We start from the raw sequence: 27,045 nt of genomic DNA on the forward strand, positions 1-27,045 counted from the left end.
GTATTAATCTGATGTTGGCATTAATGAAAAAACGAAGTCAATAATTTTTCACACAATATAGATTCAAGATGTGTTTACCCTTCTTTTAGATGTACTGGCTCACTCAGACCACTTGGTTCTTTACTTTCAGTAGAGGAAACATCATCTAGAAACTTAAGTAAAAATACACAGCAAATAGATATTATTCAGAAACAATGAACAACCAAAAGCTATTTTGAAAATACATATGTACCGTTTCTCCTAGTACAAGAACATAATTCAACACAAGAAATGAAAATATATTACAGGGACTTGAAGCAATTTAAGGAGGGATGCCACTAAAATACACAAAATTTCTGTAATTATTTCCTAAAGAGCAGATCTAATATAGCTTGTTTCAATTTTGTTTTCTATTTTTCCCCAAATTAAATTAGCTTAGTCCACAATGTACAACTGTTACGTATTCTATTGTTTTTTTAAAAAAACATCTGAAATGCACTTTTTAGGAATTCATAGTAGAAAACTGAAGAATAACATAACCCTTTAATAAGACCGATGAAACACATCAACCGTAAGAAGAGTTATAGTTGAAAAGTACCTTTTTGACAGATTCAGTAAATTTGTCTTCTTGAAATGTTTTAAAAAACTCGCACATAAACGTCTCCTTGAAACTTGACTGAAAGAAAAGATATTTGGACATAAACAAACATATAAAGAATGAAGTCTATGAAATGAGAAAGAAATTTAATAGCCTTACAAGTTTGCTTTTGGTCAAACTTCCCCAACTCCCCAAAGTCTGGATGGCTTTTGATATGAGAGTTAATGTTCTAGAAGTCTGTGCATCCTAAAAGAAAGGAACAAAACTAAGAAGTTATTTTTATATATTTTTCCATATAAAATTTTGATTTAAAACTGAAAATGTCACGAAAATTATTATATTATACCATGTAGAAATTCAAAAGCAGTGCTGTCCTTTAGTGCTAACTGTGCTTTGTGAATATATATATATTTTTTTTAAAATCTATCGTACACTGTTTAATATGTTATTCACTATCACTAGAATTTGGGCAAAAATATTTTTTTCAAAGCACACTATGGAACATCTAATCAAACCTCTCACATCCTACTAATGCTACTACATATCCAATGCTTCTGAACTATTCAAAACTGAACACTAAACAAAATAAATTACTGCTGTACAAATACTAGAAATTTTCGTAATACAAAGGGAACTTAAAACATTGCCTGTAAGGCTTTTGCCTCATTCACTACCTCTCTACATGCATTTTAAAGTAGTGTTAATGCAGCCATAGTGAGGGGCCTTGCTGTTCCCTTTAAAGCGTCTAGCATTCAAGTGATAAATTCCTATCATCTCCTTCTACTCTTACAAGTTGCATAATGTCAAACTCATTAAGTAGCTTTTTCTTTTGAAAGCATAACACACAAATTGATAAAATAAGCTAATGAAGCTAACCTCTGGAGTTTCATACACATTCACAGGTTTTCATACATATCCTGTATTCTATGTGAAAATAAAACAGTACTTTTTCTCATCTCCATTTTTTTTTTTTAATGTACATGTACTTGACAATTTGAGACTTGAAAATTTGGCAATCCAGTCAAACTACTGGAGTTCTGATTAAATGCACAGATCAATTACAGAAAACTCTACAATCTCTATTTAAGACGAGAATGGAAATATTGTTTTAAAAGTAAAAGTGATATCTAAATATTTAACTTCCGTGGTGGAAAGAACTAAAACTATTTCGCTATATGGCTTAAAAAACCCTGAGTCATCTTGATATTCCAACAAAGCAGCGCTTTTACATCATTTGAGAATGCCTTATAAAGGCTGAGAAATTTGATGCCTACAGAACTGCAAACATCTTAGTTCCACTGGTGAGGTATAAAATTGAAAACCTCAGCCTACAGTAAGTGATCTTACTTCCCAGTTAAGGGCCCAGTGAAAGTAGCTTATGACTTTCCAGATAAACAGATCTGACGGTTATGAATAAAACAGAACAAAGCTTCACAAAACTTACTGGATGGTGAGGTCGTAAATGAAAAGTATGAGGTGAGACTACGGCTACAGCAAAGAAACGAAGAAACACAAAGCTGCTCACTGCAGAATACTGTACATGAGGGTCATCTGCAGAGAAAAACCATGAAATGTAACATGCACTAAACTTAATAGGAAATAATGAAGACAGTCAACATAAAAATCCTTAAGAAGATCATGTCGGAGAAGACATTTATATTTTAAAACAGAGTAGAAAAATCAACGAAGTGCATGAAATGAGAAAGATGATCATGGTAAGAAATGTTCTACTTTAACAGAGAGTTTATTTCTCTGAAGAGAAGTTCTGTTCTCAGAAAAAACTGCTGATCAGCTCCACTATAAGGAACAATGAGATCATTGCAAGCACTTATATATATATATATATACATACAGCGCTGATTAGATAAGGCTGTATGCACATTAAACCAAAAGAGAAAATACTGTAGCAGCTGACTAAACACTAGACCTATCAGGTTATTCACCCTTAGGACTAATAAACTCACAGACGTTAATGCTGCACAACAAATGTGGTCAACACATATGAACAATTTCAACTCCAATTCCAAGCTGCATCATAAAATCACAGTATTATATAATCTTGATGCTCTTAGGGCTTTAATATTTTCAGTATATTTAGGGTGTAATAGAGTGAGAACACATTCTTAATGCAATGACGACTTCAATCTGATCTGTCAGATTAGTTAGCTGTTCTGAAACGACTGTCTTAACCAGAGGAATTTATGACCCCAGGTTCACTGACAAATACAAATCAAAGCAAAGCCCCAGATAATAAAAAGTATGTCCTTCCTTTGTAGCCTATTAGATGACATTTTAGGTTTTAATTGACTGGAGCATCTGAGTATCTCATACCCAGCACGTTATTCCTATATTAAAACCATTCTGAAAGAATAAAGGTTTTCTAATTCTGGTCACATTCCAAATACATTAAATATTTTATCTTCTCCATGCTCTGCTCTACCTTGACCTTTAAGTAGTAAAGCTTTTCATTGGACACTTAAGCTATGAATGTAGTAGTCCTAGTCAACATAGTTGCCATTGATGTAGTTAGATGCAAATACCAATTTATTTTCACATTTATATATTACTTCCTTAGAAGCAATAAAAACAGATTAGCTGTTCCAAATTTGAATTATCTTTCAAATAAATCGCTTCCTGCATGACTTGTGGTTTTCTTCCAGTATCTTGTACTTTTGTTGGTGGCATCTTTTTTGCTACCATCTTATAGTGTATCAGAAAATACATATAATTCTTGCTGATTGACTACAAGGCTTTACTAAGGCATACAGTCTGACCAAAAAAACAAATGCCTGACTGTTGAGGTAAGAAGTTCAGAACACAGTAATGAAAAAAGACAGAATTTTAACAATGCCCATAAGATAAATATAGAAGTTAATTACGTTACTCTGAATGTCATTTTCTGAACATAGAGAACACTTACTTGGAAATCTTTTGGCAGCCAGATGCCTCAAAGAATAAAAAACATCACACATTAGGGTAGGACAACTTATACTTGACCGCACAATTTCACGGAATACTTTGTCTACATAATAGCGTAGATTTTCCTGTAATTATGAAAAAAGTCATTTTTCAGACCATCAACTATGGCTTTTCCCCGAACACAAACATAACACTAATTTTTTCTCAAAACATTGCCTGATTATTCCTCTATGTATTTTAGTAAAGTGCATATTTAAAAAAGCTTCATAATATTTATATGGGATTACTAGTGTTAAAAGATTATTTAATGATACTCACATGAAAACACAAGCAGTGCTTGGCAATAGAAAACTATCAAAGGACATTTTTGTAATTTGACAATAGGTAACAAAGTAGTAGTACTTCCTATGCAAACCTAGGAACGTTGGTTTAGCTTTTTGCAGCCACTATTGCTTTTAACATCATCCTCTAGTAAGAGGCAAGCAGCAAGCAAAACTTCAATGAAAAAGTATTAAAGTACTGACTAGCTACTTCAGCACCTGGATGCTGAGTGTGGAACATCAGGAACCACAATACCCAACAAATTGGTAAGGAAGTGCGTAATTCTCTAGCTTTACCTCCCTGGTCCATTTGAAAACCAGTTTTTGTTTTAAACAGGGATAAGAAAATACATTTTTTTCCTTTATTTACACTGGAATTGGAGAACTATACCACTAACATAAGTGCTTCAAGTTACTCATTTGCCATTATACAGAGCTGCTTTTTAAAATGTTTTCCTATGAGATTTTGAGAAAGCTTACATTAGGAAAAATAAATTAGGAAACTCACCATATTAATTTCTGCATTATCCCCTTCTCTTAATTTGATTGGATCTATTTCACAGGGTTTAGGAGACTCACATATCTGAAACAAACAGAGGTTTAAGAGTTCCAATTTTCAGACAGAATGTGTGGAAATACAACTTTTTAAAACTAGACTGTCTCCTAGATTTAGGGTGAGAATTCTAAAGGAATTCCAAACAGAACAGCATGCAATAACCATCCTCACTTTTGTGTCTGCTTTTTTATATGGATCGATTGTATAAAGCATCACATGGGAAAATTCTTCAGTGTGTTAAGAGGCTGGAACAACTGTCATCAACTTAATTTTCAAGCATCTACAACAGAAATAACAAAGTAACTCCTTCCACTAAATGTAAACCATTAATGCTCAATTTAAATTTCCTCTAGAATTCCCTCACCTGAGTGATTATTGCTACGTAGGGATAAGAAGAATGCCCATGAAAGAGACAGTGTCTTGCAAATAACTTCAGCATGATAACCTACCTCATCAATAACTGCTTTCAAAGTAACCTTTAGGTAGTGTTTTCCCACTATTTTCATCATTTCATCTACACACCGAGTTGCTAATGAATTCCCTCTGAAGACTGTGTTTGCTTCTCTGTAAGAAAAGAATTGATTTTATTTGAATGGGGAAAAAAGGGAACTTGGCTACAAAAATCTGATTAATATTTTACCTTGCTATTAAGTTACTACAAGTTTTTGTCATGTATTTCAGTCAGGAATTTCAAAACCTAGCTATCCAGCTTGTAATGGCACCCAGTGAACAGAAAGAGAATAAACAAAGATGATGATATTACTATTAGCAAACCCAGGAACAAATAAACACGTGTGAAAGCCCCAGAAATTTTATACAAAGGAAATTATAATTCAGTGCTGAATGTGAGAAAGAATTATTGGAGAAAACTCCCCCAAAAATGAAGACATGTACCAGACTGGTATGACTGGTATACTATTATTCTTCCAGTGCTCCTGGTTGGCAAACTAAGAGCTACAAAAAATAGCATACTACTAACACTATACTGACAAATTCAGACATGTTTTGATCAAAACATATTTAATCTACAGTTGTGTTAGGTTATTTGTTACAGATTTTGAAGGAAATTGGAAGCCAGCTGTGCAAAAGCTCTTTCATCTGTTGGGTTTAGTATAATCTTTCTTTGTCACAGTTTAAATATAATGGAAAGGAATGTCCGTACCAAAATTCAATGTAAAAAGTTATTTTCCATGAGTCACCTGTTTCTAAATGAATTGGTTCACCTTAAATTAAATCTTGAACAAGTCAGCTTTAAAATGAACAATCCTGTGGTGAAAAAATCACTTCCACTTCTCCACAGGACATGACTCAGCACCTCAGAAGCCACTACCCAGGTCTACTTTATTTCTCTCCTAACCACAGAGCTGCAAATCCAGGGACCATACCCTACCACAGATATGACGACGTGGGAAATCTCCTGTGCTTGCTACTTTCAAGGCACGTAGGAGGACACAGACCTACTTACGAGGCATTCTTGCAGAAAACAAGTAACCTTAAGTCATATATTAAAATGAAAGAGGATGAGATTCTTAGCAATTTTTAAAAACATTCAGTATCAATCTACTGACCAGAAAAAACTTGGAGTGGCTCAATTATGATATTTTGAAACAAAAACTGTGTGCTTGCAGACAACTCTAGATTCCTAACTTGCTATGTTTAGCTGTATAATGGCTCCAAGAAAATTTTACAGACAATCAATTCCATCTAAAATAGCACCGTGAATTGGTAACTCTGATTCCCAGCTTCACTGTGATTTCAGTGAATGTTTTTACACACTAACATTAAAAGTTTCATATCAGTTTTTCCATAACGAGAAAATGAAATCTGACATGCTTATTTATCAATGCTGTAGTGTGAAGTCCCATGAAACTCTAAAAATAATTTTAAAAGGTGTGACATAACTAAACATGGAATACATACTGAGTGTCCTTCAGGTCCAGTTCTGCTACTGCAGCAACAAATGGGACTAGCTTATGGTGGTGTAGTAGCAACCGTACAAGAGGCAGAACAGCATCGTACTTATCTCGACAAACTTCACATAATATGTAGGCAGCAGATGCAGAAATTGGCTGTGGGAAAGCAGAATAAAACTTTGTGAGTAAAGTAGTTAAAGGCTCTGCTTATACGTGTCAAAGTACAAATCTGACTCAAATCTAGCAAAACAAGGGACATGGCTTCTTAACAAAAAGTTTTGACATTTGCTATATAACATGGCCATTACACGTTTCCATTCTATAGAAATATTTAATTGAAAATTGGTATTACCTGCTCTATACATTTAAGAATGAAATTCACTATCTACTCACCCTTCCCACTCTCCCCAAAGAGTAAGAATATGGCTTTGTCACAAATCCAAGCAAAAGGCAGTAAGCAACTACGTTACTACAATGCCATATATCTTTACAGGACTTTCCTTATTGTAATTAGAGCACACTAAATTACAGTTTCCAAACTTCTAAGATGTCTGTCCCCATTCTTCTGCTGGGAATTTTAATACAAAAACATATCAAAAATTTAAGTGAAAAAGCCACTGACTGCCAATAAGCTATGTTCATACTTGAATATTGGCTAGTAAAAATTTTAGTTACGGTCTGCTTACTCTTTCCCTTCCTTCTCCTCTGCTAATACTTCAATGCTGAAATGAAGAAATGGTGTAAAAGACCAAGGAATATAAAGCCTAGTAACTATAATTTAATTCCTGGCTCATAATGCTATGCTAACTATCTACCACACTTCTCTCTTAGTGACTATGTCTGAAGGGAGAAATCCACTCATGCTTAATATCATACTGGTGAAGATGGAAGCAATTTAGGAGAGGTCGAATTAGACATCAATTCTGAAGCAAACCATTTTTGGCAAAGGTGATTATTTGCCCCGTCAGTGCCAATAATGAATCAATGTCCCTTGGAAACTTCTAAATCCAGGGGTCAATAACAGCCAGTGGGAGAAGACTGTTAGAAACAGCAACTGACAAGTAGAAAGGCTTTTTTTTTTTTTTTTTTTTTTTTTTATCATTTCTAGTCAGACAGCACTGGTTACTTCACTGTCTTTGTTGGTTCTTCTAAAATAAAAAGAAAATTTTGGTAGTTTGGAACAGAACTAAATGCTCTACACAAGCTGCTTACTGAGTTGCAGCAGAAATAATGAAAAAAATTCTTCTTTGCATAGTCCCACATGCAGTCTCACATAGGACAATATAATTCATTTTAAGTCTTTGTTTTAAAAGTAATTTTCAACAAAAGTACCTGAACATCTGATGATTTTAGCAGCAAGTTTCTTAGAGAAACATAATATTCAGAGGGAAGTACACAGTCTTCAGTGTAGCAAATATTTAATCTAAGTGATCCCAAGTCATCAGTTTTAGAAGACTTGTTGCCATTTTCTCTTGGTTGAAGTAAGTACCTGAAAGAATAAGGCAATTCTAAAATATTGCAATTTACATTTCATTAGCTTGACTAATTTTACAATAACGCAAAATATTGCGTTTTGTTTCAGTATACACAAACTCAGACTGACAACTGCCCATAAAATTCAAATTAAAAAAAGAAGTCTGCAAGTAGAGAAAAAAGGAGTGGTATTTGGTGCACCTTCAGCAAATAATGCAATATCTATCTATTTTCTCATATCTTCGTGAACACCAGAATAGGATGTATTTCCTGTACCAGGAATATACCAGGGATAACAGGAATAGTTAGAAATGATGTCGAACCTTCTTGTTTTACATCTGTGCTATAATTAGAGTGTCTTGACCTTGCAGATGGAATAGCTAGTATCAAGAATTTAAATGGTCTAGTCTGAAGACAGTAAAAATATATAACAATACCAGTCTGCTTTCTTAAGAAACAAGACTTAAAAGGTTTTAGTACTTTTAAGGTACTCTTTTCCTACTCTTAATACAGAATACATTGAAAACAATCCTTTGTTGGCTTTTGTTGTAGTTTAATTGTATTCCAACAGGAGGTGCAGCAGAACAAAAATTTTAACAGCTTTTAAATACTGTCACAATATAGTTCCAACATTCAGACCGACAAATTAATTGTATCTTCAAATACTCTTTTACAACCATTCACATTTGTATGTTTACAATCAGGAGACTTTTTTTTTTTTAATAATTAGATGCACTTCCCACAAAGGCATGCTAATATAAAGCACAATGAATTTACAAGAAGTGCTTGACAGCATGATTCGAGCTTATTTTTCCAATACTTTGTGCTACTATACTAGTGCTACTTTTTTTTTTTTTTTTTTTTATCTCTTGGGGTCCCATTGTACTTCAAAGCATTTCATGTGAACTAGTAATAGTTTAAGAAAAGTTATTTTTAATCACAGAACTGTTTTTATAAGCAGGTCATAATTGGATTAAGAGGACGTTGACATGCAAGGTACACCTACAGAATGTATTAGCAGGCTAAAGACCCTCTATCAATACTTTGTTAACTATACATGAGCCATATCCAAGAGCTATACGAACACAGTATGTGGTAGTAAGTCCATGCTAACGTAAATTTTCTCTTAGCAGGTTTTTAAACGAGGCATGTCATTATGTTAATATGGTTACACGGCTTGCGATCAGCTCAGAGTGCTGGCAGAACAAGACTGCATCTGCAATACACTGTGCAAAAAAAATTGAAAAAGAAACATTTATTATGTTTAGGACTAAAACTCAGAGTTCAACTCTGACAGACACTTGAAGGCTGTCTGAGGTGAGTACATGGAGCACAAACAGCTCCTGGTTAAGACCTGTGTTCCATTTAGTTCCTATTTATCTACTTCCTTTGTTTCCTTCATGGATATGTGAGGGCTGTCATCCTTCCCTTCCTCCACCCTCTTCTCTGTACTGAAAGGTTCACTAAAACCAGAATGTTCTACACACTTCAAGGCAACTGGATCTGCAGTACTCATTTCCTGCCGCTAGGCATTTCAGACAGTAGAGGGCTTAGAGACGGGCTTAGAGACAGGCTTTCTTCAGAAGAGAGGTTGCTGCTACGTTATAAGCAGATGCCTCTCCTGATACCCCTTGGTAACTTACCCTTCCAGCTTTCAAGCTTCTACACATGCTCTCTTGAAATGACACTGGGTTAGTTCCAGAAGATATTCCCTCTACCTCCCCAATGAAAAAAAGCACCATATTTTTTTACTAGTTTTATTTTAAAATCAACTTTTCATCAGTTATTCTGGAAGGCTAACTTAGGAATTTAATTACAAACAGTGCAGTACTGAAAAGTTCCAGGTTTACTGGTTAATCTGAAAAGTATACACAGATCACTAAAATGCAGCAAACTGAAACAGTTATTCAATATTCCCTTTCTTCACCCCCTGCATTTTCCACTCAAACACATTAACTATTCTGTGAGAGTCGGCAGATTGGCAGAAGGGAAGAAGTACATGAACCCACTGTCAAGGTTAATTTATTGAGCAAGAAAGACATCTTACCCTTTGTACCTTGCACGTACAGAATTCTAACCTTATTCAGATAAACTAGACTACAACAACTCAAGCAGAAAGACATATTTCAGTGAACAGTTAGAATAAAACATATCCTTTGCAAGGGGAAATATGCATGTTAGAATACAATTAACTTCTGAGCCATCATTTCTCACCATGCTTGAAAGGAATCATTTCTTAACACCTTCACAGGAACTTTAATTTCTCCTAGGAAGATGTCTTGTACCAAATTTCCATTGTTCCATAGGTCCACCCTGAAAATCAGAACATTGCTCATTTTTTTTTTCTCCCCAGAGTAATAAGAATCTTCAAGTTACAGCAACTGCCTTACAGCACTAATCCACATGCATGCAGGCAGGAAATGTTAGAAATGTCACTCCATTCTAATTAAATCAAGAGGAATCAAACAAGTGGCTTATTAACCCATAAAGAATAAACAAACAGTGAAAGTTAGACTTGCAGACCTTGCATCAGTAAAAAAAAAAAAAAAAAGAAAGAAGAGAGTGCTATTGGCAATGTTTATGTATTCTGAGCAGTCTCCACCCCCAAAACCGTCCACATTTCTTCTTGAACAATTCAAGTGAACTTTTTAACTGATATATATACATATCCCTCTCTAATTGCTAAAACTGGGCACACCGCAATGCCACACCGACACATGCGCATATTTTTCCAAAGAGAAGCTTGTATGTTTACAACCTCAAAAGGAATCACAGACTCCAGACATGCACCTTGTGTTTTTTTCTATTACTTCTTACCTCACTGACATTTCTGACAGACAGCAGATGTTAAGGAGAACAAAAAAAATAATACTAGATTTGTTGGGGCATGACTATTTTTCTAAATATATTTGCATCTATAATGATATACACGATACTAATTAAGATATTCATGAAGCTAGTAGTAAAAAATGTACGAAGTTAGTTCTATAATAGCTATTATCTCACCACTAAATTCTTCTGATGTCTTTTAGGAAACTTATGCTAGCCTTGAAGATCTTTTTGTCATTCAGCAAATCTGGTGCATGTATGTGCACGAGCGCGATAAAGAAAAGAAGCTGCATACAGAGGCTCCCAACTGTTTTAACTGCATGGCAAAAATACAGACAGACCTGCTCTAAGAGCAAAGCAGCAGAAAAAGGGTAATGTACTTTGAAGTATTCTTTACATTTGCAAGGAAAAGATGCAACACAAACATTTCTCTAAGAAGTAATGTGAAACCATAAGAAGCTCTTAATAAGCTTGCCTTTTTTTTTTTTTTTTTTTTTTTTTTAAAGACAACTACCTGCGTTTGAAACCACAGGCAAACATCAGGTATGCTGTTTTCCTTCAGGACAAGTTCTGTACTCAATGTTCTGCCCAAACAGTACGTACTGACAGGAGGTCCTCATGCCTCTTTACCCACAGGAAGGAAGTTTAGACCACTAGATACACTCTAGCACTATTTACCTAAAAACTAAAAACAAAAACCAAAAAAACCACCACACCACCATCTCATCTTCAGTAAACAACATACTACAAGATTTGAGTAATATTCTATGTTAGAAGGATCTTTAGTACAAATCTAACCAGTAATTCTCTGAAGCTACATCTTGAACAGCTACAATAAAACATTTCTTTATTGTCTTGAAGTACAGTAACTTACGATAACAATAAAATTAATTATTGCATAATCTACATAATTTACCTGACTTCCAATTTCTCAATGTCTTCTTCTTCCACCTGAAACTGGGACTTTTTGGTATAACTGCTGGACCTGGTTACCTGCAAGTAGAATCGTTCTATTAGCACACTTTTTACTGTTGTATTATGCAAGTCAAAAACCAGAAAACCTTGAGTCTAACACTGGTAAATAATTACTATTCCTTTTAAACAAGGAAAACATTCAGTTTACGAAACAAATTGCCTTTTGACAGAAAGCAGGTTAAAAAATGTGTCAAGAAAAGGTCACAGTAGAGCCTGATAAGGGCTAGCTGAGATCTAAGGGAACTACAGATCTATTAGGAAAAAACAAGAAGGAAATATGACATTAAACTGTCAAAAATTTCTTTGGTTTCAGCATGAGCCAGAAGAAAGCATTAAGGTTAGTCTTGAAATGTGTAAGGAAACCAGTAAGAAGTGCACTTCTATTGCCCTAGTTATACCACAATCTTATTGTTATACTTTCTAATTTCTTGACTGATCACATTCTCAGCTTAACTTCAGTAAATCATAAGTCGTTAAGCTACTGGAGTGTTTTTTGATCATAGTTTTATCCTAGTATCTGACTTCCCAACAAATTACATTCAGTGTCTTGAGCAGGTCAACTGAAACACATGCTATACTTGTAACTCTATACTTAAGTAGGGAAAAATGTCTCACTGAAGGCACGCAGCAGAATCAGGATCTATATAAACACAATAAATTAGAATACATTTGAAGCACAAATTCTACTACTTTTAACTCTCAAGTGAACAATACAAGCAAATGTAGTTTTTAATTACAACAAAATCAGATAAAAATTTGAAGTCATTATTTGGCTATTGTAGAGCAACTCAAGTGGAACTGAAATCAAATCCCAAATAACAAAAAAGTTAACATGTTCTTTTAATCAAATCATGAAATTAGCCTGTATTGGGTATAATTGCTACGTTATTTTATTACGGAAATAAATATATTTTTTAAGCTGAAGGCTCTTGAAAATATTTAAGTTGAATTCCACAGGATAGGTTCAAGTTCTGACAAAACTCCTATTGGCAGCAGATGCTATATAAAAAGATTAAAGATAACAAGTTACCTTTACATATGGGCTTATTAAGAAACGTCACTTTTTACATAGCAATTGAAAGGGAATGCTATTGTCTGACAGTCCACAGCAACGTAAGGATGTCACTCACTTATACTGGAGCTGTTAGTAAAAGCTCTTTCATTTGCTTGAAGAGAGCTTTCTGCACTAGGAACTACTACACAGCTTGCTTAAAAATATTTGAAGGATTGAATAAAATAGATAGACAGAATACCACACAAAAAGTTACCTCAAAGTAAAACGTTTCGTTAAACTGCGGATTGCTTGTTTTCTTCTTTACTTTGGTCTTCTTTTGGTCATTCCTGTTCCAATGTGGTAAAATTTTTACCATAGACAACTTAAACACACAATTATATTCTATTGTCAAGAAGGGCCCACACATTTAAGTTTAAATATTTTGTCATTTTAGAGATCAAAATCTTACATGATTATCTTCACAATGTAGTCTGATAAGTTAAAATTCCAAGCACTTATCTGTGCACCTGTTCAGCCCAAGTTTCTATTTCATTTCACAAGTGTAACTTGCACATAAAGTAAAATCTATTAACAATTCATTAAACACTTCAAGCTTAAACCTATAGGCAATTTTGTTACCACTGCCTGCAGGTTATGAGCACTATTTTCCCCAGTTGTGTTCAAGTGACCATTTTGTTTTTCCCATTTTCTTTTGGTGGGGAAATACCCACTACTTCTTTACAAACAGAGGCTTACACCAAGCTGCTCAATGTTTTCATTGGAAGAAACTGCTGTTAATACTGAATGTTAAACAGCATAGGGACAAACAAACAAACACTCCCAAGTCCCTTCTGACTTATATAAATAGAAGTTACATGTTTTTACATTTTAAACATTTATAATAAAGTCTTATTTAGCTAGTGAAAGGCTATGATAGTATAAAATGCTTTATAAAGCAAACAAATATAAAAAGTGGGGGAAGAAAAACAGAGAATGTAAAGGAAAAGCTGTCTCCTAGCCTTCAAGCAACTGTTTTCAGGAGGTTCTGGCTATATAAATACTCTGCTCATGGTACATGAGTCACCCATGCATGAGATCGGAAATTCTTAACTTCTGAACTTGTCAGATTTGCACATATATTCCCATACCACCAGGATAAATACTGTGCAAGACCAACCTTCACCCTGTTCCATCTGTATCACAGGACACAGACAGGAATTAGACATCAATTTACCTTTGACAATCAACAACACCATGCTTTCTAAGTATAATGATAGACTCACCCTAGGCATCTTAATAAAACAAAAAAGAGTAAAAAATAATAAAAAACAACACCTAAAAAAAATGATCATCCATTATCAAGGAGAAAAAAAACATCCCATTCACTCAGAGTGGATTCAGAGACCATTCTTCAAAAGTCTAACACATGCAAGCTTACTACTAAACATCCTGGTACTGTGCTCATGTGACAGCTCACCAATGCCCGAGAAAGTGGGGATGAACTTTGGTTTGAGGTTCCAAAAAAGCAATTGATAGCTAGCTTATGTTACATGTTATTGGACAGGGACTTGCAGACAGAAAATGTCTGATAAGGGATTTTCATAAATGAAAAACCCCACCAGCTATTCAGGATTACTGAATCAAAAAAAAAAAAATAAAATAAAGAAAAATAAAAGACTTAAACTGTGAGTAATTTGAATGTGGCAACCTGAAGGTGCTGCCACTAGAAAGGTCTCACCAGAACCTCTATTCTCTTGCTCTTGTTCTCGCCCAATTCCCAAACATTTGCTGCAAAGAAACTAATAAATTAAGGAAAATGAAACAGAAGAAGGTGAGTGAGAAATTGGCTATATTTATTTGACTAAAACTAATAGGAAGCACAGTGCAGATATCAAGAGGTCAGTCCAAAACCCAAGAGGTAAGAAGAAACTGAGTGACAAGTGGTTCCTGGCTAGTGCTGGCCATTCACAGAGATCAAACATATTCATAACTTTCAGAGGATGGGGAGAATACAGTACCAGTGGAAAATGTGATGTACGCAGAAAGTATTTTTCTGAAAAAAGTAGTAATATTATTTAAAACCCCTGTATTTTAAAGGTTTTACTTAAAACTTATGGATTTCTTTTCCAGATCACAACATTTTGGATTCATTTATTTTATAATAAAATGTTACCTGGAAGGACCCACAAGAGAGACTGTTGCATAAGGGTCACAATTCTGTCCATTTATAAGAGGCAACCCATGGCATTCCTTTATGCTAAAAATGAAAATGCAAACAGCAGATCAATTTATTTGGCTTAAAAAAAATAAAAACACAAGCAATCCTTTCTTTATTAAAACCTTTTTAAAGTCCTGTCCTATTACTCAGTATAAACTTTGAAGTAGATTTTAACCACAGATTTCTGGATAATAACACAAGACAATACTCAGGCATACAGTCAGACTTCAGAAGCTTTGTGCGGAAAAAAATCTTGGAATTGCTTCAAACAAAAACATTCCAGTATCACACATGCATGGCAAAATACTAAGTAAAATGATCCCCCATGTTAGAGGAAAGTGCAGCCTACATTAATTTTTAAATTTGATTTCTCAAGGCCCACAAAAAGCTACTGGGCCTCATCCATGATGGCAGCAACTACATTTGGAATGCATTAAAATGGGTTTGAATGTTTTGTTTCAGCTAAACAAGGTTCTGAGTTGAGTATCCAGTCGTATCCTGAAATATTATTTAAAATTAAACATCCAAAGCTATTAGTGTATAGTCCTAGCATGTCTTGGTTCCTTCTGTATTATTCAGCCACAGAAGGAAAGAACAGTTTTATCTTTAAACATAGTTCCAAAGGTAACTTCCAAACTCTTTCCACAATAACATATGATCAGGGTTAAAATGCCCTTTTAAAAACATAGCATATAGCTCAATAAAGCATACAGCAAGCTGTAAACTGATGATTAATAAGTACAGAGCTATGCTGTCCATCATTCCTGATGCAAAGGGGACAGGATGGTTTTAAAGTAATGCTCATGGGGACACAAACACTTGTTCTGGATCCTTTCTGAAGGCTAGCAATCTCTTTGAATCGCCACGGCAGCAACACTAGTAGCAGCGAAGCTGGGCCTGCAAGCCAGTTGACCTTCGGATGCTGCCCAAATGTATTAACTACAAACAGCTGCAACAACAGAAGTAAAGCAAAGCAGTGTGTAAACTTATAGCAGAAACAAACCTCCTAGCAAAATGGTGCAGTCATGCACATTTTAGTATTTATTAAGTCCAGAAACATTTAATGGATTACAAAATTTCATAAGCAATTAAGACACAGAAGATCCAAATGTTACATTCACTCTCTCTTTTTTAAGTATTTATTTTTAAATATCGTATGGCCAGAATTTAACTGAAGCAACACAAGTAGATTCTGGTTGCCATAATCTGTCCGTTTTAGTAAAAAACAGAATCTAGGTAACTTACAAAGAAATTAAACATTTTTTTCTGCTCTAAGTTCACATAAATAATCAAGTACATGTTCTAAATACTGAATGTGGAGTTTTATGTTGTACAATAGTTTGTAACACAGTTGAGAGTGGATGAAGTTTAAGAAAGCTGCAAAGCAGCAACAGTAGTTGCATACTGCTAAGTAAACACCTTCTGTATGTAGGAAAACAATGTTAGAAAACCAGCAAGGGTTGCAAACTCCCTCCCAAGCTGGGAAATAACAGATATTAACACTCCTGTGCTGTCTCAGAACTCCACCCTCTTTGGAGCATGCACTATTACAAACCAGATGCTATTTTCCTCAAACAAGTCCCTTTGTGTAAGCCAGTTCAGGGAACATTTAGTGCTGAGCCACCACACAATCATTTATTTTTCTTCCAGTTTTTAAGCATGTGGCCTTCAGCATTTCAATAATTTTTGAATCACAATGAATCCTACAGTGATTACAAGCCCACCATTTAAATGGGTTCTTGAAACATCCAGTTGTTTCCTAAGCATTAATTGATTCCTCCTCCAACACATACATGACATAGAAGAGTGGTGACAAAATTAAACCTTCTAGACTCCAGTCATTTGGGGTAGCTGATTCGAGATCAACACCTGATGTAGGACTAGGACTTAATCTTCCAACTATTAGGCATTTTGTAATACTAAACGTAGTATGTTTGTAGCTCCCAGAGATATGTCATGGTACTCGCACCTGAAACTGAGTAAGTCAGCCTCAGCATGACTCTCACAGGAAATCAACAGCAGGTGGATCAAGTCAAACGTATCTGGACAGAATTCAACTATTTCAACAACAACAATTTCTCTTCATACAGCCTCACATTCACCAAACTCATGGATTGCTCTAGCAAATGGACTTCAGCAGCTATAGAAAGCAGCTTTCACTATGTACAAAGTTCCTAACTCCTTCTCTGATCACTATGTGACCTGCACTTGGATTTCCAGCAAGCTGGAAAACATTTTTCTGACAACTACACAACCCTGCAGCAGAACTAGAATCTCCAGATTCATCACGCAGATCTGTCACTTCAAGCTAATTTTATATTCCAGCCAGTCTCCTTGTGTAGGCAGGCAGTTCCAGACTTCCCCTGTCTCCTCCTGCCCAAGTCCCAGCTCTGTTGCAAGCAAGATCTAGCTACTTTACACAGCCTACCCTGTTTTAACAGCTCAAGAAACAAAACATCACCCCAGTCCCCTGTCAACTTCCAGTATTCCCAAACCTCTGCTCTTCAAACCCAGCAGGCTCAGGAATTTGATCCAAATTTATCTGACCTCCTCTCCTTCCAACCCTAAGTTGACCGGTCACAACCATCCCTGCATTTGCCGGTCACAGCCTAGAGTCTGCTTCGGACACGGTATTTGACAGTACCGCTAAGTCAACCGGACTGCACCAAAATGGAGGGTCCTCGCACTTCTCTTACTCCTGCCTTGCTCCTAGCACCAATGATGAGGTTGTTTGCTAATCTCACAGAAAGCTATTTGGGTTTTGAGCCAGTTTCAGTCAGGTTAATTCAGTCAGGTTAACCTGAATTAACCCAGTCATGCAAGAGAGCTCACAAGCCGCAAAGGTGGTGCAAGGCAAGCAGCCACCAAGGGTAGGAAGCCATTACACCAGCTCAGCAGGACCACCCTGGATTCTTACTCCCTAGGGGCTGAATACAGAAGACTGAATTACTGCAGGTATTTTTAAAGTTACTAAACAAACAGCATCCAAACACGTTCAGATTTGAAGAAGCTCAGAGTAGGCTTGACAGAAACAGAAAGGTGCAACCCCCATGAACTTATCAGCTAGCAAATATCGTAACACCCTTACTTACCTAAGGAATCAGCTAGCAAATCTCATGTGTATACTGCCCTTCCCTAAACAAGCAGACACCAACGTGCTAGAACTTCAACCTTATAGGACAGAAAAAGATGACTTTGACCAATCAAGTAAGAAAACAACAGTAAATATGCATTCCTCTTCTGATGACCATAATAAATCCTTCCAACATATGGTAAACATTTCAGCTCTGACAAATGCTTTTGCCCATCTAGGCTGGCACAAGCAATTTTTATTTGAAAGCCAGAAACCCTTAGTTTGACAAAGTAGACAGGAACATTAAAGCCTTTCATTTTATCCTTTGAACTACATCTTTATGTAGTCTAAGAAATAGCTAACAGAGACTGACAGTTACAGTATCGTGTAGAGATCTTTCAGTTTACATTAATTCTTGCTCCAAATCTCAGTAGTTTGGTCTGTAAGAGGAGTTTCATACAGGATATATGAACCTTTCAGACACTAATTGGTACGTATTCAGCTCTTACGACTGAAGTCCTTAAGGAAGAAACAGCCCTCAATAAATCCCCTCAATAACGAGAGGAACTCTGTACCTCTACGATTCAAATCAACTAAAGTCCTCCAAGTGCAGAAACTAAGTAAACATATGAAATTGTTTCTTTCAGAGTTGAAGTCATCTTAAACGCAGAGAAGGAAAGCACTACCATCCAAGAGCTTAGTTTGGCACAAAAGCATTGAAGCACCATCTGTTTCAGCAAGAGCAAATATGCAAACAGTAGTCACACAAACTTGTTTTTCTACAGATACCCAGAAAGGAGAGCTGCAAACATGTATTTTTGAAATGTGCTACTATACATGCCATTGTGGTTTTGAAAAAAGAGTCCGCATTGAGTCAGCAGGTAATCTATTGCGTTATCTTTTTCCCCTCCTCATTCACACATTAGAAAAGGAAACAACTACAGTCAGAGACAAAACAAAATTTTAATTCAGAAATGGTCTGTGGGCATGACATTTAACAGCAAGTTTCCAATCAACATAAAAATGTGTAAATTTAGGTTTTAGCCCCCACTTAGTAGTCCCTAAGACAGCCTTTCACCAGAGGAGGAGAACTTTATCTTTTATTTCAATATGCCAACTTCACTGATGTGAGACAATGTCAAGTCTTAATTTGACTTTAACCAGGTAAGAATGTATGTCAACATCGTGTTTTTAGAACACTTTGAACAAGCTGAAAGCCCTAGATGGCTTCTGAAACTCCCACCTTCAGAGAATTGGTCATCATTTGTTTTTTCCCCCCTGATATCAAGTAAGACCAGATTAGTCACTTGTGTATCTTGTATAAGATCGTTGTGCGTCTACTTGAACAAAAGCTGCAACTTCCAGTTTTTAAGGACTTTTTTTTGGTTGACTGTTATCCACAGCTTTGCTGATACAGCAAACTATAGTCTAAGATATTAATATTTATCCTTCCCCAAGCATTCTTCCCTTACATAAAGTCAAGAAAGATCCTACCAAGGATCTGAATCACACAAAAAACTAGAAGGTGAGGGAGGTAGAAGACAAAAAGAATGAGATATTCCTGGTATGACAACTGACCATCCCTTCCTCATATGTAGTATCACTTACCTTTCTAAAGACACATTGCTTTCCCAACAGCTTCTTGTTCAGAAAAGGTTTTAGTATACATACTAGTATGAGAAATTAAGCCTTCCTCCTTCCTGCCTTAGTTTTAAGAGGCTAACACCTTCAGCAGTTGTCAATACTCTTAGCTTTTAAAAACTGCTTCCTGCTGGAATCACATTCCATTTTTAAATCATCATGTAACCCATTCAGAAGACCAGCAAAAAAAGAAAAAAAAGCTTCTACAAACATGTCTACAGAACAAAAATAATAAGAATCCATCTTCTAGTCAGGTCTAACCCAATCACTTCGGTTCAGCCACAAAAGGGTGACTAGTGGAACTCCAGATAATGATCAGAACCACAGCCCTTTAATTACTTGCTACTGTCTGTGTGCTTAACATGATCTTAACATGGGCTGAACTATTTTTCATCTTTGTAGAACTTCTGTACTACCAGGAAATACATGGTAGAAATCTATTAGAAATTTTCTTATGCAAGAAGCCAGCACAAGTAGTTAGAATGCTCTTATTCAACAACAAAAAAAAAATATATAACTGGTGAATGTTTAAAGCTCCCCCATCTTATTACATGTCCAAATGAATGGTCTCTCAGTGCAGTAGAACATGGCTCTAAAAAGCGCGTAGTATAGCCCATACTTTAAGAATTACTGTTTCTGCTATTTGTTTTTTATTTTCCTTTGGCCAATAACTTGCTCAGAATTATATATATATATATATATATATATATATATATATATATATATATGACTCCTCTTTTTTATTCAACCTCACAGCTCTGCTACTTGCTATTTTTCAGCTTTGTTAAAGGACTTACTAATACAGTAACTTCTCAGGGCCTGGTGACTGACAAAATATACATATCATTAATTACCCTCTGAAATTTAGAAAATAAACAGACCTTTAAAAAGCCAATGTGTTCTAATAAAGAATCTCATTTGTCTTCTATAAGTTCCTCCCAGTTCTTTAAGACCAAGCATCTTAAAAATGCACTCACATCCATTCCTGTAAAACTATATCCATCAAGAGATTTATTTCTTATTCTCTCATATGTACATCCAGAATATATTTCTGTACAATATATTTCAAATAAAGCAAGTTGTTTTAAGACTATCAACATGTCTGACAAAATACTATTTTTTTTAGCTGCAGGAACTCTTCATTTCATAATCTCAGATCCAAACATAAGTGCTGATGTAACACTGCAGTGTCTAACGCACAATCTTCTCCTATATGCCAGTGAGTGGGTGAGTACAGCAACCACGAGAGTGCCCTGGCTTCCTTTTGATCATTTATCTCCGTCATAAAGGGATCCTAAGAGAGGGCATGGTGAGTAACCCACTTCCTACTCAAAACTGCAATCTGCAACAGTAACTTTCTAAAACAACTTTTCTTCATCATATCAAAAATCAAAATGAAAAAAATTAGTTTAACTTAGAGTGCATGGATATACAAAAATTAAATAACAACTCTGACATCTACAACAAAGCTAAGTTGGGAATAAAACAGTTTGTAAAACTCCAGCTAGCTTTTTGGTGGTGAATGGTCCACGAAGAAAAAGCTGTTCTAGTCCTGCCTCGTGCTGCAGGAGGGATACAAAAATTCAAGCAGCAAGACATCTGATAATCCAAGCTGCCACCTACCACACAAGTAAAAACCCATTCAGAATTATCTTTAAGTTAAAAATAAACATCTACATACAACAGGTTTCCACATCTTAACTGAATTATCAGCCTACAATAGCTGCTAAACATTACCAGTTTCTCTGCCTGAGCTGCGTTACCTAACTAGCTTCCCTTTTCATGCTAAGTAACAGAAGAGCAAAGGATTATTTTGCTAGGTCTTGCTCCAACTAAACTACTCATCTTAGCCTAGACTGTAACTCAGAAAGAAGATGGCTTAAGCTTTATAATGAAAATGCCATTAGCAAACTTGACAGTGCAATGGTCTCCCCGGCCCCCAGAACGGATCTGAGTGCAAAGCCGCGGAGACAAACGGAAGACCACACACCACTTCCTCCCCCTCGCCGTTTCGCAATACAACCATTCTTTAATGCTGAATTCTCAGACAGTGAAGCTTTAACAAAATAAATTAAACTCACTCTCTGAATAATTAGATAAGTCAAAGAACAATGCTGAAAAACAAGATCAAAAAGAATCTGACTACCTTCTGAGTTTTTTCATCTTAATCATCCCATAGTTTTTATAACCCCCTTGTCTGTACCTTGTCTTCACAGGGCCTATCCCACAGCCTGTTACGAGACAAGTGCAGAAAAGTCTCATTTCTTTCTGAAGCACTAACAGAATACAAAACTGCTTTTCTAAATTCTAGCATGTTCCCTTGAACCTTCGCTATGCTGAGAACGTAAAGAAGAGCTGGAAGAAAATGCTGGCAATCCCAGAGTGTCTGCAAGTCCCTCATTTCCACCAGACTTTTCAACTAAAGGAACCAGCTTCCCAGAAGCAAGCAACACAGAAGGCTATCAGACTTCTTCGAAAATGAGGACTAGTTTCTTGAGAGACCAGTATCTTAAAATATATCCTTATCAGAAAGACTTTTTGAGCATCAAAACATTGTACAGCTGCATTTGTATTGGCTTCTTACCAATTTCTAGTATTAAATGTATTGTTTAATAACAAATAACAAGAAATGGAATGATCACTACATGTGGAATTTTAGTTTTCTGTGACTGAAAGCCTGTAACCTGTACATTCAGACTCCAGAAGTTATTAAAACACAGCTCTAAAAGTAACAATGAAACTACAGATTAGTTAGTATTTTCTAGTGTGTGTCATTTTGTGCTTTTTCTTTAATATTGGTAACATTTGTCTGGTATCCTCTACCATTTTGAAATCACATACACCAGAAAAATATTATTTCTATGAGGTTCTTTAGCATGCTGTAACGTCTTTATGCTTTGTGGCCAAAATTAAGTTTGATAGTGGGAAGTCTGAGTTGTTGCTAATAAATTTTACTGAAATGTGGCAATGTTGTGCTTCCCCAAAAAGGCAACTCCGTCACTTTGTTTTTCTATAACTACTGCTTACCATGGTTAACCATGAGAAAGTCATTCTGAAGCAAATCTAGAAGTAGATTTTCACATACCAAAACAAAATACTACTACTCTTCCCCCCAACAAGGTAGGCTCCAAGAAAAAGCCATATAAAAAAGAAAAACATTACTGGTACCAGGACATGCAGACATTCAGTATTGAAAGGGACAAATACATTATGCTTTAAGAGACAACTCAATATTTAAGGATTAATGTATTTTCTTACTGTACTACTAGTTGCTGGCACACAGATCCATTATCTGTTATCAGCTCATTCAGTTTTAATTCAAGGTGAACTTTTCCCTGAAAAAAAAAAGAAAAACACCAATAGTTTTAAAAGGCTTTATTTTAATAGTAATTAGAACAATAACGTGGTTTATAGTTAAAAATCACTTAAGGTTATTCCAATATATCTACTTCAAACAAACAGCTATTCTAAAGCACATATCCTGTGAGTATGTTTGAACTCAGAGATACAATGACTAATAAAAGCATTACCATCCTCAACGGCAGACAGAACACAAATTGCATCAAGCCTCCACAGATCTAACATACAAAAAAAAAAAAATTTCTTCCCACATGAGGAAGTACCAAGAGCAGAAGTCCGTCTCAGCTCTTTTGTCCCATGCACGGGACGAACCCCTGAACTAATGAATGGTAGGATTTAAGACCATTTCAGGTAAAAGTTCTAAAGCGACCTTAGAATCTCAAGCAGCTAGGTATATTTAGAAAAGTAGAATAGTAGCTGGTAATAGTAATTACCAATAGTAATATGGTAGCCATAGCCAGTAACCTTTAACATACATCCGTGAAATACAGTCCAGTCAGGCTATCCTCTAGAAATCCTAGCAAATTCCAGCACAGCTTTAAGCTGGTTTCCTCCTTTTCTTTTTCTGAGATGTCAGGTGATGTTTGGCAGTTACAAAGATGTATTAAGAAAAAAAAAAAAAACACAACATAAATGATGGCACGATATGGATTAACTTGGGAACTCAGCAAGGGCATGCCTACGCTATCCACTCAATAAAAGGCTCTAAACACTACAAGTCATAATACACACCTTTCTTGGTACGATCAAAATTTGGTACTATAAACCTTGCTCCAAACATCTGCTGCCTTGACAATACTGCTACTCCTTTTACTGCTTGAGTGTTTGTGCTGGCTTTCACATCCATGAGCTAAGACCATGATGCAGTCTTTCCTCTGTACCATGATCTCCTTAGTACACTTGGGATTCAACCATTTGCTAACATCAGAAGACACTGGTCTGTCCACGGTCACGATTCTTGTTCAACAGAACAACGAATTTGGCAAGAGTCAGAGAAGTGATCTGAAAGATAATTTTGAAGTGTTTCGAAGGAAGCAAGCTATAATTTTGATTACAGTTTTGCTGCCACAACACTAAAATGGAAATAAAACCCTTAGCTGACCTTGCACACGTTTCTAAAGCACGTATGTTTTGACATAAAACTGAAGTGTTATTATTGTAAAACCCCTGGGGCAAAGGCTGTATTTCTCTCACATGGGAGGAGAAGTGAAGTTTCTTTTATAAGGAAGTCTTAAACGTAACTATTTTGGGATTCCTGCCAAAGTGTTTTGAAAACTGTTACTACATGCATTGGAACACAGGTACATTAAGAAAATATTTGTCAAGCAGAGAAACTCAATTACAAAAATAGATTTATCGGATAAAAACAGTATACTGAGAAACATGCCGACAGCCTTACACAGCGAAGTTTTTGAATGACAAGCAAAAAGACAACATTATTAGTATTTATGGTAACAACTGGCCTAACTACTTCTAGTATGCAGACCTTGTGAATGCCTTAAATGTCTTTTGTGCTCTTCTTTAAAAACAAACAAAAAAAGCCAAAACCCAAAAAACAACAACAACAACTCACAAATCAAGTTTTGCACAAAGTAGAAATATAATAGAAAGTTTTCTGCTCCCGGAAACGTTATTTATAACTGTAGTTGCTTCAAAACTCAGCACCACAACAGCTATAGTAAAATGGCTGTATTTATGTGATTACTTCCCTGACAAGTATGGAGAATATCAAGTACATTTTTGTTTTGTCTACAGAGAGCAGCATGATGGTTTGCTAAAGTAGCTGATCTGCAGATCTATATCAGAGCTTTCGACATAGTATGCAACTGGGTTTTAAGTGGGTTATACAGATTCGTTTGAGACTGAAATGCAGAGAAATGATCCATTCTTATACAATAAGAAGCACACAAAAACCCATGAAACGGGCTTTTCACCTGTTAATCTCTGTGTTGTATAAAGGCAAGGTGGTTCCATTTTAATTTTACAAATGGATTGACAATTACCTTTCCTGATACTGCCTAGAGGAAGATAGAGCTGTCAGCTGTTTCTAAAATTCAGAACCACAAAAACACTTGAGTTGCACAGTTGTTTTTTTCTTTTTAATATTTAGATCACTTCCGCATTACAAAATATTACAAGTATCTATACTAAATTAAAGTTTTCTAAAGCTCTTAAGTGGAAACTGGGCTGGCAAATGTACTTTAAATACATATGTCAAAAGGCAGGCAAGCACTATGCCCACATTCCACATACAGGATTACACTGTTTTAAGTGTACCACAAAATGTTTTTTGACAGTGTTGTTTTTCTTCATAAAACCTTCTCTCCTTTAAATTTAAGGGATGGAAATGCATGCTTTTATTGTCTAAAAGGTAGGCTACAACTATATTTAACCCACACATTTTCAGTAACTCCCATTCTCAGTTAGTAATGTTAGAAATGCTAAGAGTTATTCTCCAATTCCTCCCTCAGTATCAGAAACTCTAGATTGCAGTATTTCTCTTGAACTCTGTCCTACTCCTTCCACTTCCCCTAACTCAATGGAAAAACATCACAGATGAATTGCTGAATTTGTAGGAATAGGAAAATCATCTTTATGTCATACAAATCACACTAACATCTCAAAAGAAAATTTCTATGCCAGAAGCTAGAGAGCTTTTGTATGAAAGGAAAAAAAAAAATGAACAAAAGTTCACTAAAACAGCCCAGGTTATCCACTCAGAGCACCTTTAGTGATCTGAAGTCCTCACAACACACACCAAGTAAAAGTGCTCCAGAATACTCCACAAATTATGTACCAGTCCCACATTCAGCATGATAGGCAATAGTTAATTCCGTGAGCTTACTGCACAAACCTCTCTACCTACCAGATACAGGTTCTGTCAGCTTCCATTTGGCTTTTTTCCAGCTTTCTCATTTTAAGTTAGAGCAAACACATACCGTGTTTCTGATGTGTGCCACATCTTGCGGCCTTCCACACTGAGCTCCGAGCACTGGCCCACAGTCCTAACAAAAACTATTCAACTTGGATTATCCTGAGGTTTACTCTACCCCGACCTTTCTTCTTTCCTAGGTTTACAGATCTGAGCCATTATGAATCCACAAGCTGGACTGAGGCTCAATCTCCATTTTTCCAAACAAACCTATGCATTCTACAGGAAGGCCAGGGGAGTCTACTGGAAGTACAATACTACAGTAATTGTAAAACCTATCAACGTTAAGAAAGAGAACAGCAAACAAAGTTACCTTCAAAAACCTTAGAAGTGTGTGAAAGATTTTGACCTTATATATTTTACAAATATAGATCAAATCTATACAAGATTTTTCACTCTCGTTACAAGTAACGGAACAGATCAAGGGCACGTTTAACAATATGACCTCATTTCAAACCAGCTATATGAAGACTAACAAAACAAAACAAGGCAAACATGCATTTTAGAAAATTTAAAGCATTTGGGTTTTGCTAAGAAGTTTGCACCAGCTGCAGCTAAACACATACTTCTCCACACAGCTTTTCAAATAATTGATTTGCTTAGCATTCCCTCATTCGTATATACTTTTTATACTCAAGAACTGGTGGACAAAGCAGAAAGTTTTAACAAAATGAATATCCATTCATATTATTGTTACTAGCAGCAAAACCACCACTGACAAAAAAAAAGCTAGGAACATAAAACAACAGATGCTTACTAAAAATTAAAGACAAGTAATTTTTAATACACTTTCAATGGCCATGGAAAGACTGCCTCCCTCCCCCCATACACATTGAAGAAATAATGTCCAACCTTTTTTAAAAAAAAAAGTTAAAAGAACAAATTTTAGCTTGAGGTTAACTTTGCTTTAAAGAGGGAGGTAATATCTGGCCTACAACATTTTTACATCAGTATAACTACACCAGATGCAGTTATATCTACTAGAACAGTTACCACAGATTACCCAGAGAAGCTGCGGATGCCCTGTCCCTGTGCTTAAAGCCAGGCTGGATTGGGCTTTGGGCAACCTGGGCTGGTGGGAGGCCTCCCTGTCCATGGCAAGGGGTTGGAATTGGATGACCTTTAAGGTCCCTTTCAACCCAAACCATTCTATGAAAATATGCAGTTGTTTATTTGTCGGTTTAATACAACTGGACCACTTTATTTAGCTCAGGTTGTTCAGCAAGGCAGCTTAAGTGGCATACTTTCATGCATCAGCAAAAGCT

The 27,045-nt window shown here is 35.8% G+C and overlaps 1 protein-coding gene across 2 annotated transcripts in view; it reads right to left on the reverse strand.

Moving 5' to 3' along the window:
- RASA2 (RAS p21 protein activator 2) overlaps positions 1–27,045 on the reverse strand; it is a 48,767-nt gene that overhangs the window by 8,282 nt on the left and 13,440 nt on the right. For both annotated transcript variants that reach the window (XM_040566972.1, XM_040566973.1), the window contains exons 5-18: positions 22,747–22,823; positions 14,730–14,813; positions 12,831–12,903; positions 11,504–11,580; positions 9,973–10,071; positions 7,618–7,774; positions 6,293–6,441; positions 4,822–4,936; positions 4,325–4,399; positions 3,498–3,621; positions 2,022–2,128; positions 737–823; positions 578–655; positions 79–152 (exon numbers count right to left, since the gene is read on the reverse strand). In XM_040566972.1, coding sequence (XP_040422906.1) covers positions 79–152; positions 578–655; positions 737–823; positions 2,022–2,128; positions 3,498–3,621; positions 4,325–4,399; positions 4,822–4,936; positions 6,293–6,441; positions 7,618–7,774; positions 9,973–10,071; positions 11,504–11,580; positions 12,831–12,903; positions 14,730–14,813; positions 22,747–22,823 — 1,376 coding nt within the window. The remainder of the gene's footprint in view (positions 1–78; positions 153–577; positions 656–736; positions 824–2,021; positions 2,129–3,497; positions 3,622–4,324; positions 4,400–4,821; positions 4,937–6,292; positions 6,442–7,617; positions 7,775–9,972; positions 10,072–11,503; positions 11,581–12,830; positions 12,904–14,729; positions 14,814–22,746; positions 22,824–27,045) is intronic.

This window comes from Cygnus olor, chromosome 9 (genome assembly GCF_009769625.2).
Source record: "Cygnus olor isolate bCygOlo1 chromosome 9, bCygOlo1.pri.v2, whole genome shotgun sequence".
Taxonomy (NCBI): Eukaryota; Metazoa; Chordata; class Aves; order Anseriformes; family Anatidae; genus Cygnus; species Cygnus olor.